This window comes from Ovis aries, chromosome 2 (genome assembly GCF_016772045.2).
Source record: "Ovis aries strain OAR_USU_Benz2616 breed Rambouillet chromosome 2, ARS-UI_Ramb_v3.0, whole genome shotgun sequence".
Taxonomy (NCBI): domain Eukaryota; kingdom Metazoa; phylum Chordata; class Mammalia; order Artiodactyla; family Bovidae; genus Ovis; species Ovis aries.
In genome coordinates, this window is record NC_056055.1 from 42,584,736 (window position 1) to 42,597,176 (window position 12,441).

Genomic DNA, 12,441 nt, shown 5'->3' on the forward strand with positions numbered 1-12,441 from the left:
CAGGAGATGCAAGAGACTGAAGTTTGATTCCCTGGGTCAGGAAGATCCCCCTAGAGGAGGAAATGGCAGCTCACTCCAAAATTCTTCCTGAGAGAATCGCATGGACAGAGGAGCCTGATGGGCAGCAGTCCATGGGGTCGCAAAGAGTTGGGCACATCTGAGCACATACTTTCTGGAATAAACATATGTTGGAGGAAAGAATACAGGGCAAAACTGAAGTGAAAGTTGCTGCTAGCACAAAAGGCCAAAGGACAAACATGAAAAGAATGCGAGTTTAGAGCTGGGAAGAAAGGTCCCAGTTCTGTCTCATTTGCAGGCAGTCGTCAAGGAAATGTGGGGTGGATCCTAGAAGGGGTGAGAGTGTGGAAGCCACTCATGCCTGTCCCTGCTTTGTCCCCATAGGTCAAACCTGCTTCAGCCATGTCTGTAAGGAAGGATGAAATTCACCCGCAGTCGCCAGCCCCACTGGAAGGGAGCCCCAACAGAACTTATGTCACCAGGTAGATTCTAAGACTGGTCTCCAGCCCTTGTCTTCCTGTCTATGAATTTATTTTTGGCTGTGCTGGGGCTTTGCTGCTGCATGGGCTCTCTCTAGTTGTGAGAGTGGGGCCTCCTCTCCAGTTGTAGTGAGCATCACACTGGGGTGGCTTCTCTTGTTGCAGAACAGAGGCTCTCGGGCGCATGGGTCAGGAGTCGGCAGGTGTGCTCAGTAGCTGTGGCTCCCGAGCTGCAGAGCACAGGCTCAGCAGTTGTGACACCTGGCTCAGCTGCTCCGCAGCATGTGGGATCTTCCGAGACAGGGATCGAACCCATGTATTCTGCATAGGCAGGCAGATTCTTCCTCTGAGCCACCAGGGAAGCCCCTGACCTTTCTTTTACTGTTTCCTGTGCCAGCTATGAATGTGACTTGGATGTGGCTTGTAATATATTTCTGTTGGCAGTACTGGTCTAGGGTCTGTCTAGGTATGTGGTAGATGAAGAATCAAAAGATGAAAGCCCGGTTGAGGAGAGTTCCCCTTGTGGATTCCACAGATGGCCAAAAGAGGCCTCCCAGCCACACTGCCAGCCTCAGGGAATCCTGTGGGTTTACTCACCTGCTTTTCCCTTCCTTCCCAGGATTCTATATGGAAGAAGCCAGTGGAGGTTGTGCCCCACGCACCGATGGGACAGAGGACACCAGTCATTCAAACACCCTCCCTTCTTGCTTACCTTGCACGACTTGCAAATCAGGTACAGAACCTGTGGTCCCCTGTGCCTGCAGTTAGGGTGCTGGGTGATGAGATGGGATTTAAATGGGACGAGGGGTCAGAAAGCTGATTTCCAGCCCAGCTAGGTCTTCAACCTGTCCTAGGTCAGTAAAATAAATGAAAACAGACGTTATTTGCATAACACATGCCAACTGGTAGGGAGTCTTTCAGAATATCAGCTGGAAAGAGGGGAATAACGTGTCCCTTGATGGAGGGGCTGGATGGTAAGAGTGCAGAAGGCCTGGGGGAGTGGGGCAGGGCTGGGTTTGAGCTGTGTGATGTCTGATCCTGGGCCAGGCTCCTGTGGGCGCCATGCCCTCTGCTCTGGGGTCTCAGCCTCTCTCAGCCTGCATGACCTGAGGTCCCTCTGCCTCTCCAGCAGGGCATCACCCACTGGGACATCACCCAAGGGTTCCTCTCCATCCACAGCGCCTCAGCTTACACCTCACCCCACCCCACTTCTTGCTCCTCAGTTGTGATCTAAAACATTTTTCTTCCCAACCCTGGTGCGATCCGTAATGATGCACAGTCCCTTTTGTATGCCTCTGTTGGTGACACGTGAACAGTGGCTGTTCTATGGATGGTCTATGTGTGTTGCCACAGAAAATGACCCCAAAATTACTTTAAAAAAGATTAATTCGTTTATTTTTGGCTGTTCTGGGTCTTTGCTGCGGAACAAGGGCTTTCTCTCGTTGTGGAGGGGGGCTACTCTTGCTGCTTCTCACCGTGGTGCACAGGCCCTAGCGCACAGGAGCAGTAGCTGTGGCCACAGGCTTAGCTGCCCCGCAACATGTGGGACCTTCCCAGACCAGGGATGCACCCTGCATCCCCTGCCTTGTCAGGCGGATTCTTAACCACTGGAGCAGCCACTTCTTGAACTGAGTGGATGGAGATCTGGGTGTTGAAGAAGGGTTGAGAGACATATGAGGGAAACACATCCTCAGAACCTTATTTGGTCTCTAGGAGAAGAAGAAAAAAATCGCTGCACACCCACCAAGGACACTGAGTGTCAGTGCAAACCTGGCACTTTCCATGAAGATGCACTTGAATTCTGTCAAAACTCCAGCACCGGGTGAGACACAGGAGCCTGCAGGGCTTCCAAACCACAGGAGACCCCAGTTTCCTTGTACCCATTTCTCTCTCCTGCTTCCGTGAAGCTCATCCCACCTCTCAGAGCTCCCTTGTGCCTGTGGGGTCTCCTGAGCCTGCAGCAGCGCTCCCTACCACCACCGTTTGTCCTGCATGGCTTACCCTGTGGCCCTTCCCATGTCTCCTCGGGAGGGGCCTAGAAAGACCAAAGTGCTCACAGCAGACAGAAGTCATGTTGAGGCCACATGTGTGCTTCTTCAAGGTTCCCATAAAACCGGAGCCAACTCGACAGGCCTCACACCCAGCCCCTTGTTCCCCAGTAGCACCTGAATGTTTCCTATTTGGTGACTCAGGGGCCAACAGTAATTCACTATCCTCTGATGCTCCAGTGTTGGCTGAGATTGGTAGGAAGAGTCAACAGGTGGATGAGAGGGCCTCATGTTCAAGTTTGACTGGAGGATGAGTCAGACTTGTGCCCACACCCTTCTGACCCTTGACCTGGATGAGGCCCCCACCTCACAGAGCTTCCCGTGCAGCCCAGGGAGGCCAGGCGGGCCTGGCAGAGGAAGCCCAGCTCCTGAAGGACAGCTCTGCACACTCAGTAGGAGCCTGGGGCCGCAGTACACAATCCTGGATCCTTCTCCCGCCCAGTGAGGGGGAGAGGGGACCCTCCCCTGCAGACAGCAAGAGCCTGGCCCCCATCCACTGTCTTGTCAGGGGACCCAGGATGGGAGGCTGCCCCCTCTTTCTCCTCATCCAGGCAGCTGGCCCTGATGGGTCCCCTACATCACCCCTGTGTCTGTACCCAGGTGCCCTGATGGGAAGGTCATGGTCAAGGACTGTACCCCCTGGAGCGACATCAAATGTGTGGACCAAGAATCAGTTGCCCTGGCCCATGGAGAAGCCCCAGTTCCTGGAGAGCCAGCAGCTACTGAGCTAGACACTCCCGTCACCCCCTCTCCTCCTCAGGCCCTTCAGGGCAGGGGATTGGAGTTGTAACTGGACTTGAAACGCCATTGTCCTAATCGGATGGGTGTGGTGCTTCTTGAAAGGTGAGGTTCTAGAAGGGAAGGAGGAGGGGCTGGCTCCTCCTCCATCTCCCCAATCCTCCTGTTCCTCCTGGCTTGTCTCTGATCTTGTTCCCAAGGAAACCCCTCCCACCTCACCTGGTCCTACAAAACCGTGATCATATCGGGCCCCAGCTCAGCTGATGGTCCCTCTTCCCCTGGCCGAGTCTGGTGGGAGGAGGCAGGAGAAGAGGGTGGTTCAGTAGCACTGCACAGAGATTTTACATGGGTTTCATTTTACTTCATATTCTCCCTTCTCTCCTCCCTGTGGGTTCTCCAGATTCAGAATGTCCCACTTGCAGTCACAGGCCTGGGGCTCTTTGTTCTGTGTCTGAGCCCCCACCCTGCACCCTGTCCCTAGGATGGGAGGTGCGGCAAGAGGGCCCTCCCCACCACTCAGTGGTTGTCTCTTCTCTTCTAGGTCTCTTTGATGAGTGCTGGCGCAAGGTGATTGGTTTCTCTAGCATCTGGCAGCATCAGACCCTCAGTAACTGCTTCTGCCCCCACAACAATGCCCAGGGTGGACGGGGTCCCCGGTTTGTCCTGTGCTGTTATCTCTGACTCTCTCAACTGGCCTGGGGGTTCTAGGCTAAATGTAGGAGGGAGACTGGCCTGCTGAGAGCAGGCCTAAGGCTGGTTGGCAGCGCTGGCCCTGTCCTTACTCTTTGAGACACCCTGACTCTGCAGCCTTGGGGCGTGGGGGGTGTCAGCCAGGGGTGCTCAGTTCCCCTCAGGCTCGTGCTGTGTGATCATGCAGAATCAGGATGTTTCTGGCGGTCGTGTCTGCGGATGTCGTGATTTATGAGAAACTCCCTAACAGTCACTGTGAAAACAGAAGAGAGCTGGGGGCTCAGGCCCCCTCCTGTGAGCCTCACCTCTCCTTTGTGCGCACACAGACAGCGCCCATCCTGCCCCACCCCTCCCCCGTGAGGCCGTCTCAGAGAGCACCCCTCCAACATGTGGTACAGCAGGTGAACTTGTTTAGTAGCTCGGTGTGAGTAATTCTGTGTGAGAACACAAAACAGAAATATTTGCACATGTTTGTATAGCCTGTTCACACTACTCTTGGCCACAGGAGAAAATTAGGTGGCAGAGGTTAATATGTAGAGAATTCTGGAAAAAGCATTTTTAAGACCTTTCACTTTTAATGTTAGGACAACATCGGTTACTTAGTGAGCACAGAGGGACCTGAAATGGATTTTAGCCGGAGGACAGGAGTCGCACCAGCAGCAAGCTCTGCTCCTGGTTTGAGCGTTTCCTACATGTGCTGTAACTGCGTTAGAAGAACTCGGCTTGAGAAGGCTGCTCCCAGTTGTGTTACACTTTGACTTCTGTTTCCACTCATTCATATTCTTATTTAATTTTGAGGAAATTGCATGAGAGTTTTCCAACTTTTCCCCAAGGAGATGAGGCCAGAGCTCTCTGTTGGATCTGTTGAAGGTCCCTGCCTGTTCTGGGTCAAGACGGCCTGTATGGTGTAGGAGACAGAGGTGCTCATTTCATGCCAGATACCTTCCCTCTGGGAATTCTTGCAATGACAGAGTAGTTTAGTGTACTTTTTGTTTGCTGTTTGGGTTTATGATGTAGAAAAGAAGCTTGGTAAATCGAGTGGCCAAACCGATGTTAAGACAGATGGGTGCCATCGTGGCAAATGTGATGTGTGAGGTAGGCGTGGTTTTGCTCACATCTCAGAAAACTGCCATGTCTAGGACTTTAATTTTGAGGACGCTAATTTTATGTTTGATTTGAAACTTAGGATTTAGTCCCGCTATTTTACTCTTAAGTGTATCGGAGTATTCTATGATAATGACTTACCTTTTCTCCTCTGCAATGCCTGGTGTAGGCTATGGCCCAGAAGGAGGACATGGAGAAGAGAATCACTAAACTTGAGAAACGCTACCTCGCTGCACAGCGCGAAGCCATCTCTGTGCACAACCTCGAAGATAACCTTGAAAATGAAATCGCAAATAAGGATTCTGTGCATCGACAGGTAGTGGCTTTTACTGAACTGTGTCTGACTTTTCTAGTAGTGAATACTGAGGAAGGAAGGTACAGACCTTTCCATGTGACTCCCATGTTGGAAATCAAGTCCCAATGGAAAGTTCCCAGGACCCTATAACTGAGTTCATAAATGTGGATGTACATCATGATACATCAGCTGTACTGAAAGAAAATACATTTTTTAAAAAATTGAGGGTGACTGCAACTTACAGGTTTGAGTTATTTGGGATTTGGTTTAAGCATTTTGTGGACTTCCACTCCTGACTCTTGTTTTACTTGCCTTGAATCTGTTGGCTTGGTAGCATTTTTACTGAAAGAGCAGAGAGCAGCAGGGAACTTCACAGCAGCTGGCTGCCTGTTGGGAACTGGGGTCACTGTGACAAAAGGCAGGGTTCGAGCTCCAGTCTGGTTAGGCTTTGTACGTCCTGTGATTTGGTGAGCTTTACTTGCTCCTGTTCCTGTGTGGTCTCAGATAATCAGGACTTAACCAGGAAAACCAAATCTGGCTTCTCCAAAACAAAGTGAGTCAGTCTGGTGTGTGACAAAGTGTATCATTGGCCCCACTACAAAAATAAAATCCTAGAAAGCCATTGAAATGTCTGATGTGGAATGCTAATTTAGAGCATTACGATATACAAAAGAATGGCTGTAAAAGGCAGATCAGAGAAGACTACGTACCATGTGCTATTGTTCTCTGAGGGTTTTAAAGCATCTCTTATTGTTTATGTATGTAGATAGAGTAATACGCACACAGAAAATATAAGAAAGCAGCTTAGAAATAAATGCTAACCTCTCAGGAACCCGAGCATATAGATCATTTCATTCTTTTTCTTTTTCAAAAAGAATCTGTCTAATTGTTCTACACTGAAACTTTTCAGAGTAAGAAGATCTGTTAAAAGAATAATCATGTATTTACAAATATTAGTTGACTGGCATTTCCCCAGGCACACTCTGATCAGGTCTGTATTTCAGAGGAGATGAAAGCCATATTTTGGCTTACAAGCCCATGGCCGTCTGCGGTCGGTAGGGTTCCCTTCAAATGATGATTCTGGTGATGTTTTAAGAAGGGTCAGTACTGACCCTTAACTTGTCAATAAGAATGAATAAGCTTCTACAGAAACCTGATCTTCTTTAATCTATAAGAACTTTTTTATCAAAAGACTTCTTTGGAGATGTTTAGGAAAAGCAAATACTCTGGCAGGAGGTGTTCTGCCCACTGAGACCACGCCCAGGAACACTGAGAGAACAATTACCGTGATGCAGCTTCTGAAACAGAACTAATCCTGTAGACACATGCATTTAGGTTTTGCCTCAGCTTACTAAAATGGCAGAGGCTACACCACTTGGCCCGTCTTGATGTTCTGGTCTCCCTTTGGAGAAGGAGGATAAAGACCGACAGTTGCAGGAGTGCCTGGAGCTGGCAGAGCAGAAGCTGCAGCAGATGCTGCTGGAAGTGGAGGCTGAGCTGGCTCAGCGGGTGGCTGTGCTCTCCAAGGTGCTGCTGTTGGTCCCCGAGGGGCGGGCTTGGGGAGGGCCTGTTCCTGTGCTGCTCAGTCCAGGAACAGCGCAGACACAGGTCCTGCTGCCCATCTGAGATGGGAGCGCTCCCTGAGTGTCAGACAGTCCCCGCTCCCGTGTCACCCCGCGTTAGTTTCCCTCCAGTTTTGTCCTGTGCTCTGTGTGTCCCCAGGTGCTTCAGCTCCGAGTCACTGCTGCTCAGAGTTCAGTGAGCAACTCAAAGCCTAGCAGGATAAAGAACGAGAAAAATCCCATTCTCATTTAAGAGATGGCCAAAATAGCTCTGTCATGAACACAGTTTTAAGTCTTTATTCATACATTGTTGACTAAGTCACAGCAGGGCACTGTGCAGACCCGGGGCCCCACTCCCAGCTTGCAGTCCCCGGAGCCCATGGGTGGGAGGTGGCGTTCTGGAAACGTGGTGCTGCCGGAGCATGGTCCCCACAGCCAGCCAGCCACCCCGTCCTTCTGGTGAGAAAGGTGTTGCGCCGCACTGCTGGTGGGCACTGGCTGGGCATGGAGAGGCGGCCCGGGCCTGTGCTGACCCGGCTGTCGGAGTGTTGCCTGGAGCTCAGTGAGCAGCTGATGGGCTGGCCTGTCTCCGGAGGCTGGTGGTATCCGGTGGGAGGCAGGTAGTGTAGGATGCTCAAACCCTCCCAGAGCAGGGTCACTAACAGCCGCCAGGGGGCGCCCTTCTGCCTGGGATCTTCCTCTCAAGGGTTGGTTTCTTCTCTCCCCTGGCATCTTCGCTGTCTGTCCCAGGTCGGCCTTCTACTCTGAACTGTTGTCTTCTGGAAGCTCTGCCACTAAGGAGGCTAAACTGTTTGAACTTGCCTCCCAGCTTAGGAAGGAAGAACGTGTGCCCCCGCGTGTCCCGTGCTTGCCACTGCCTGCTGCCCGTGCTGGCTCGCCACAGGCAGTCTGAGGAGGGGGTGCATCGGCTGCAGCTGTGAGGCCTGGGGCGGTGGGGGGCACCTCTCCTCTCAGGAGCCGGTCACCAGCACTCTCCGTCACCCACGTGTCACACACGAAGCCGCGCTGGCTGCTTGCGCAGGCGCTCGGGTGTGGCCCCCGCGAACCCGGGGCCAGTGGTCCGCACAGAGCGCGGCCCGCTTGCCGACCCTGCGGTCACAGCCCGCGTGCCGTCAGGACAGGGTCGTTGTGAGCGGAGCTGAGGCTGTTCTTGGCCGACAGGCGGGAGAGAGACACAGCAGCATCGAGGAGAGGGAGCGCCAGATAGAGGCCCCACTGGAGGAGAAGAGCAAGGAGCTGCCTTGGGTGCCTGTGGGCCGGAGACGCGGCTGGGCGGGGCCGCTGCCTTTCTCTGCCGCTCCAGTCTCTGCCGTGGAGTGTGCGTGTGTGGCCCTGTCTGCTGATCCAGGCACCCAACCTCGGGAGCAGGGCCAGATGTGGTCGCCCGTGGGTGGTGGGCAGGGGCCAGTGGGTCCCCACGTTCAAGGAGGACATTTGTTGCTCTGACCAGCCAGGCCGGGGAGCTGCTCAGGATACAGTTGGACCTTACGAGTGCCCCTCAAACAAACCTGAGGTGCCAGCCTGAGGCCCGTGAAACGGAAGGCATGGTGCCCAGGTGTGGAGGTGCTTGCCTCGGACGTGGCGCTGAGGTCCCACATGCCAAACTGCTGGTCCAGACGTGGTGTGTGTGTGTAGGATGGCTGCTCCTAGGCAGGAGGAGAACCGTCGGTGGGCTGCGACAGAAGGCCCGCTAGAAAAGGGCGATGGTGGAGGCTCGCCTCAGAGAGCCCTGAGAGAGGTTTCCCGGAAGGACTGGCCACACAGTGCTACAGACCATCCAGGAAATGGAGTGGGGATCCCAGGTCCAGCCTCAGGGTCAGTACTGTCCCCACCATAGCTGTGTTCTTGGGCCTGGACTGCGGAGCCTCACATGCCGGCTCCCGGGGGCTGTGGTTCTGACTCCCATCATGAGGCCTCGGTGAGGCTCCTCCCTGCTTAGGCAGAGAGCTCAGTGTCTCCCGATCGGGGTGCACTGCCTTACTTTCAGAACTGCTACTCAGAGGCTCTTGAGATTGGGATGCTGTTTATGACTAAGCCAATTCAAAGTAAACTTTTGTTTTGCTTTAAAAATATTTGAATGCCGATGCCTTATTGGGGAAGCTGTGACAGGTTTTATTTCCTTGGGCTCAAAAATCACTGCAGATGGTGACTGCAGCCATGAGATTAAAAAATGCTTGCTCCTTGGAAAGCCACGACAAACCTAGACAGCATATTGCAAAGTAGAGACATCGCTTTGCCGACAAAGGTCCATATAGTCGAAGCTATTGTTTTTCCAATAGTCACGTATGGATGTGAGAGTTGGACCATAAAGAAGGCTGAACACTGAAGAACTGATGCTTTTGCATTGTGTTGCTGGAGAAGACTCTGTTTTAACAGAAAATATTTAACAGAAAGTAACCTCTCAACCCACTCCAGTACTCTTGCCTGGAAAATTCCATGGACGGAGGAGCCTGGTGGGCTGCAGTCCATGGGGCCGCTAAGAGTCGGACACGACTGAGCAACTTCACTTTCCTTTTCACTTTCATGCACTGGAGAAGAAAATGGCAACCCACTCCAGTGTTCTTGCCTGGAGAATCCCACGGACTGCGGAGCCTGGTGGGCTGCCATCTGTGGGGTCGCACAGAGTCAGACACGACTGAAGCAACTTAGCAGCAGCAGCAGCAGCAACCTGTTTTTTAATTTTTTATGATGGAATATTTCAAACATGCACAAAGTGGACGGAGTAGTATAATAAATACCCATGACCAATCAATTAGCCTAAGCAATTTCTCACACAGGGCCAATCTCAAATATATCATTCTTTTGTCTTCTTTCCATTTATTTTTTATACAATAGGTCCTAAAACATCTTTTTCAACCATGAAATTGATGCTCGTTTTATAAAACACAGACTTTCCAACTTTGTTATTACATTTTAAAATTCCTTGAGGTAGTGATTTCCAGTGTTTTCATATGAACTTTCATATTGGAAAAGACCCTGATGCTGGGAAAGATTGAAGGCAGGAAGAGAATGGATGACAGAGGATAAGACAGTTGGATGGCAGTTCTGGGAGTTGGTGATGGGCAGGGAAGCCTGGCATGCTGCAGTCCATGGGGTCGTACAGTCAAACACGACTGAGCAACTGAACTGAACTGAATATGAATTATCATTGGAAGAAAAGCTATGACCAACCTAGAAAGCATATTAAAAAGCAGAGACATTACTTTGCCATCAAAGGAACACTTAGTTAAAGCTATGGTTTTCCCAGTAGTCATGTATGGATGTGAGAGTTGGACCGTAAAGAAGGCTGAGCACCAAAGAATCGATGCTTTTGAACTGAGGTGTTGGAGAAGACTCTTGAGAGTCCACTGGACTGCAAGGAGATCAAACCAATCAATCCTAAAGGAAATCAGTCCTGACTATTCATTGGAGGGACTGATACTGAGGCTGAAGCTTCAATACTTTGGCCACCTGATGCGAAGAACTGACTCATTGGAAAACACCCTGATGCTGGGAAAGATTGAAGACAGGGGAAGAAGGTGCAACCGAGGACGAGATGGTTGGATGTCATCACTGACTCGATGGACGTGAGTTTGAGCAACTTCTGGGAGACAGTGAAGGACAGGGAAGCCTGGTATGCTGCAGGCCATGGGGTCACAAAGAGTCAGACACGACTGAGTGACTGAACAAGAGCAATCGTTACAAAGAATTCAAGTGATGTTTCATGTAAAGAAAAATATGGGAAAGTCTGTCTCCACTGGCTTTTCTTCCAAAATGAATTTTCTCACTTTTTGCTTTATAAATTGAATTCATGTTACACCCTTAATCCAGAATCAAGCTTCTGTTTACATACTGGGAAATTCCTCCACTGCCGTGTGTGTAAGCCGATCCCCTTTCAAGTGTACTTGTTTCTGAGTGTAAATCTGCTTGCTCCTCGAGCGCCTTCGACAGGAAATGGCTGGTGACACTAAGGTCCCCCAGGTGCTCTGCCAAAGAGAAGTGTTGGAAGTGACCTTTGACCAGTGAAGTCCCTGCCTCCCTCTGCACCTGCCCGTCTGCTCTGGGGATGCTCAAGAGCCCACCAGAGCTGGCCGTGGGAGGGGACCGCCTCGGGAACCAGGGCACAGTCCGCTCACGTCGCGGCTCCCCGGTGCTTTTAAAAGAACGACTATACTTGCTGTTGAAGTTTACGGGTTTTCGTTTTTCCTGTTTTAGGCGAGGCAAGGAGAGGAAATGAATGGAGAACACCATGAACACTCATCAGACACCGTGGACAAGCGTCTGTCTGTTTCAGATGAGAGGCTTCAGCTTCACCTGCAGGAGAGAACGGCTGCTCTGGAGGATAAGGTGAGCCAGCTTCACGGCCCCTTTACAAGAGGCGCATGTGGCCTGGCCTGGCTCGGCCCGGTCTGTGTGTGGGGGAAACCTCCAGGACAGGAGTTGGAAAACTCCCAGAGAGGGCGCCAGACAGAGTGTCTTTACTGGTTAGAGTAGCAGCATTTCATGCTAGTCACTAAGCGTGACAGCCTCCACAGGCAGTGTGTAAAGGAACAGACATGGATGAGTGCCCGAAACCCTTACAGAAAGCATCAGTGAGGCGGATCCACCAGTGGCCCCGATGGCACCAGCCGCTGTGCTAGAACATTCTTCTAGGTCCACCTTCACCCCTTCGTTTCTTCCTTAGAAGTTTATTTCTGGGGCTTTGCTGGCAGTCCAGTGGCTGGGAGCCTGCCTTGCAAGGTCAGGGACGCAGGTTCGATCCCTGGTTGGTGAGCTAAGATCCCACCTGCCACGCGGCAATCACATCAAAGGAATCTCGCATGATGGAGCTAAGGCCCGATGCAGCCAAATCAGTAAGTTTAGTTCAGGATCTTTTATATAACGTGATAGTAAAGATTGAAGCAAGTAAAAGCAAGCGTTCTCATATTCCAACTCCAGCCATCTCTCATTTGATTTGCTTTGGAAACTGTCTGAGAACCTCTATCAGAGCAGCTCAGTGGGCAACAGTCTTGTTCAGGTTCCGTGAAAAGCTGTCCCAGCTGCACCAGTGCCCTAAAGATGAGGCCCAGAGCCTTCGCCGAGGTCAGCGCTGACGCTTGTCCGAGAGAGACCCATGGTCACTACAAGTTCTGTGCACATTTTTCCCCACAAAACCCAAGATGACACCCACACCTCACTAGAGACCTCACTTCACCCTGACCTGTGGGCTGGCCCTGAGGTGGGGATAGTTTTGTCTCAGGGTTGAATTTTGCATGTGAAACCTGAGCCAGTTTCTTGAGTGAGCACTGAACTGCAAAAGCTAAAAGCAAGTATAAAGCAGTTTCACTTACCCCAGGGACCTGGCCTCCTTGGATCTAGAAGATCAGTTGGGAAAGGAGGAGTTTTTCTGTGTACAAGTTAGTGTTAACAGTTGTCATCCCGCTTCGTGCCGACACTTCACTCTGGGCGCGAGGTCTGCCCCTCATCCCGAGGTGCTTTATGCTTTCACTCAGGAGAGTAGCCATCCC

The 12,441-nt window shown here is 51.5% G+C and overlaps 1 protein-coding gene across 1 annotated transcript; it reads left to right on the forward strand.

Moving 5' to 3' along the window:
• The first annotated feature begins 681 nt into the window (after positions 1–681).
• Positions 682–3,964, forward strand: LOC132659121 (tumor necrosis factor receptor superfamily member 10A-like). Its single transcript, XM_060408809.1, has 5 exons — positions 682–700; positions 1,117–1,230; positions 2,211–2,319; positions 3,146–3,315; positions 3,825–3,964. Exons 1-5 carry the CDS (start codon positions 682–684, stop codon positions 3,962–3,964), a joined length of 552 nt encoding a protein of 183 aa, XP_060264792.1.
• Positions 3,965–12,441: the final 8,477 nt, after the last annotated feature.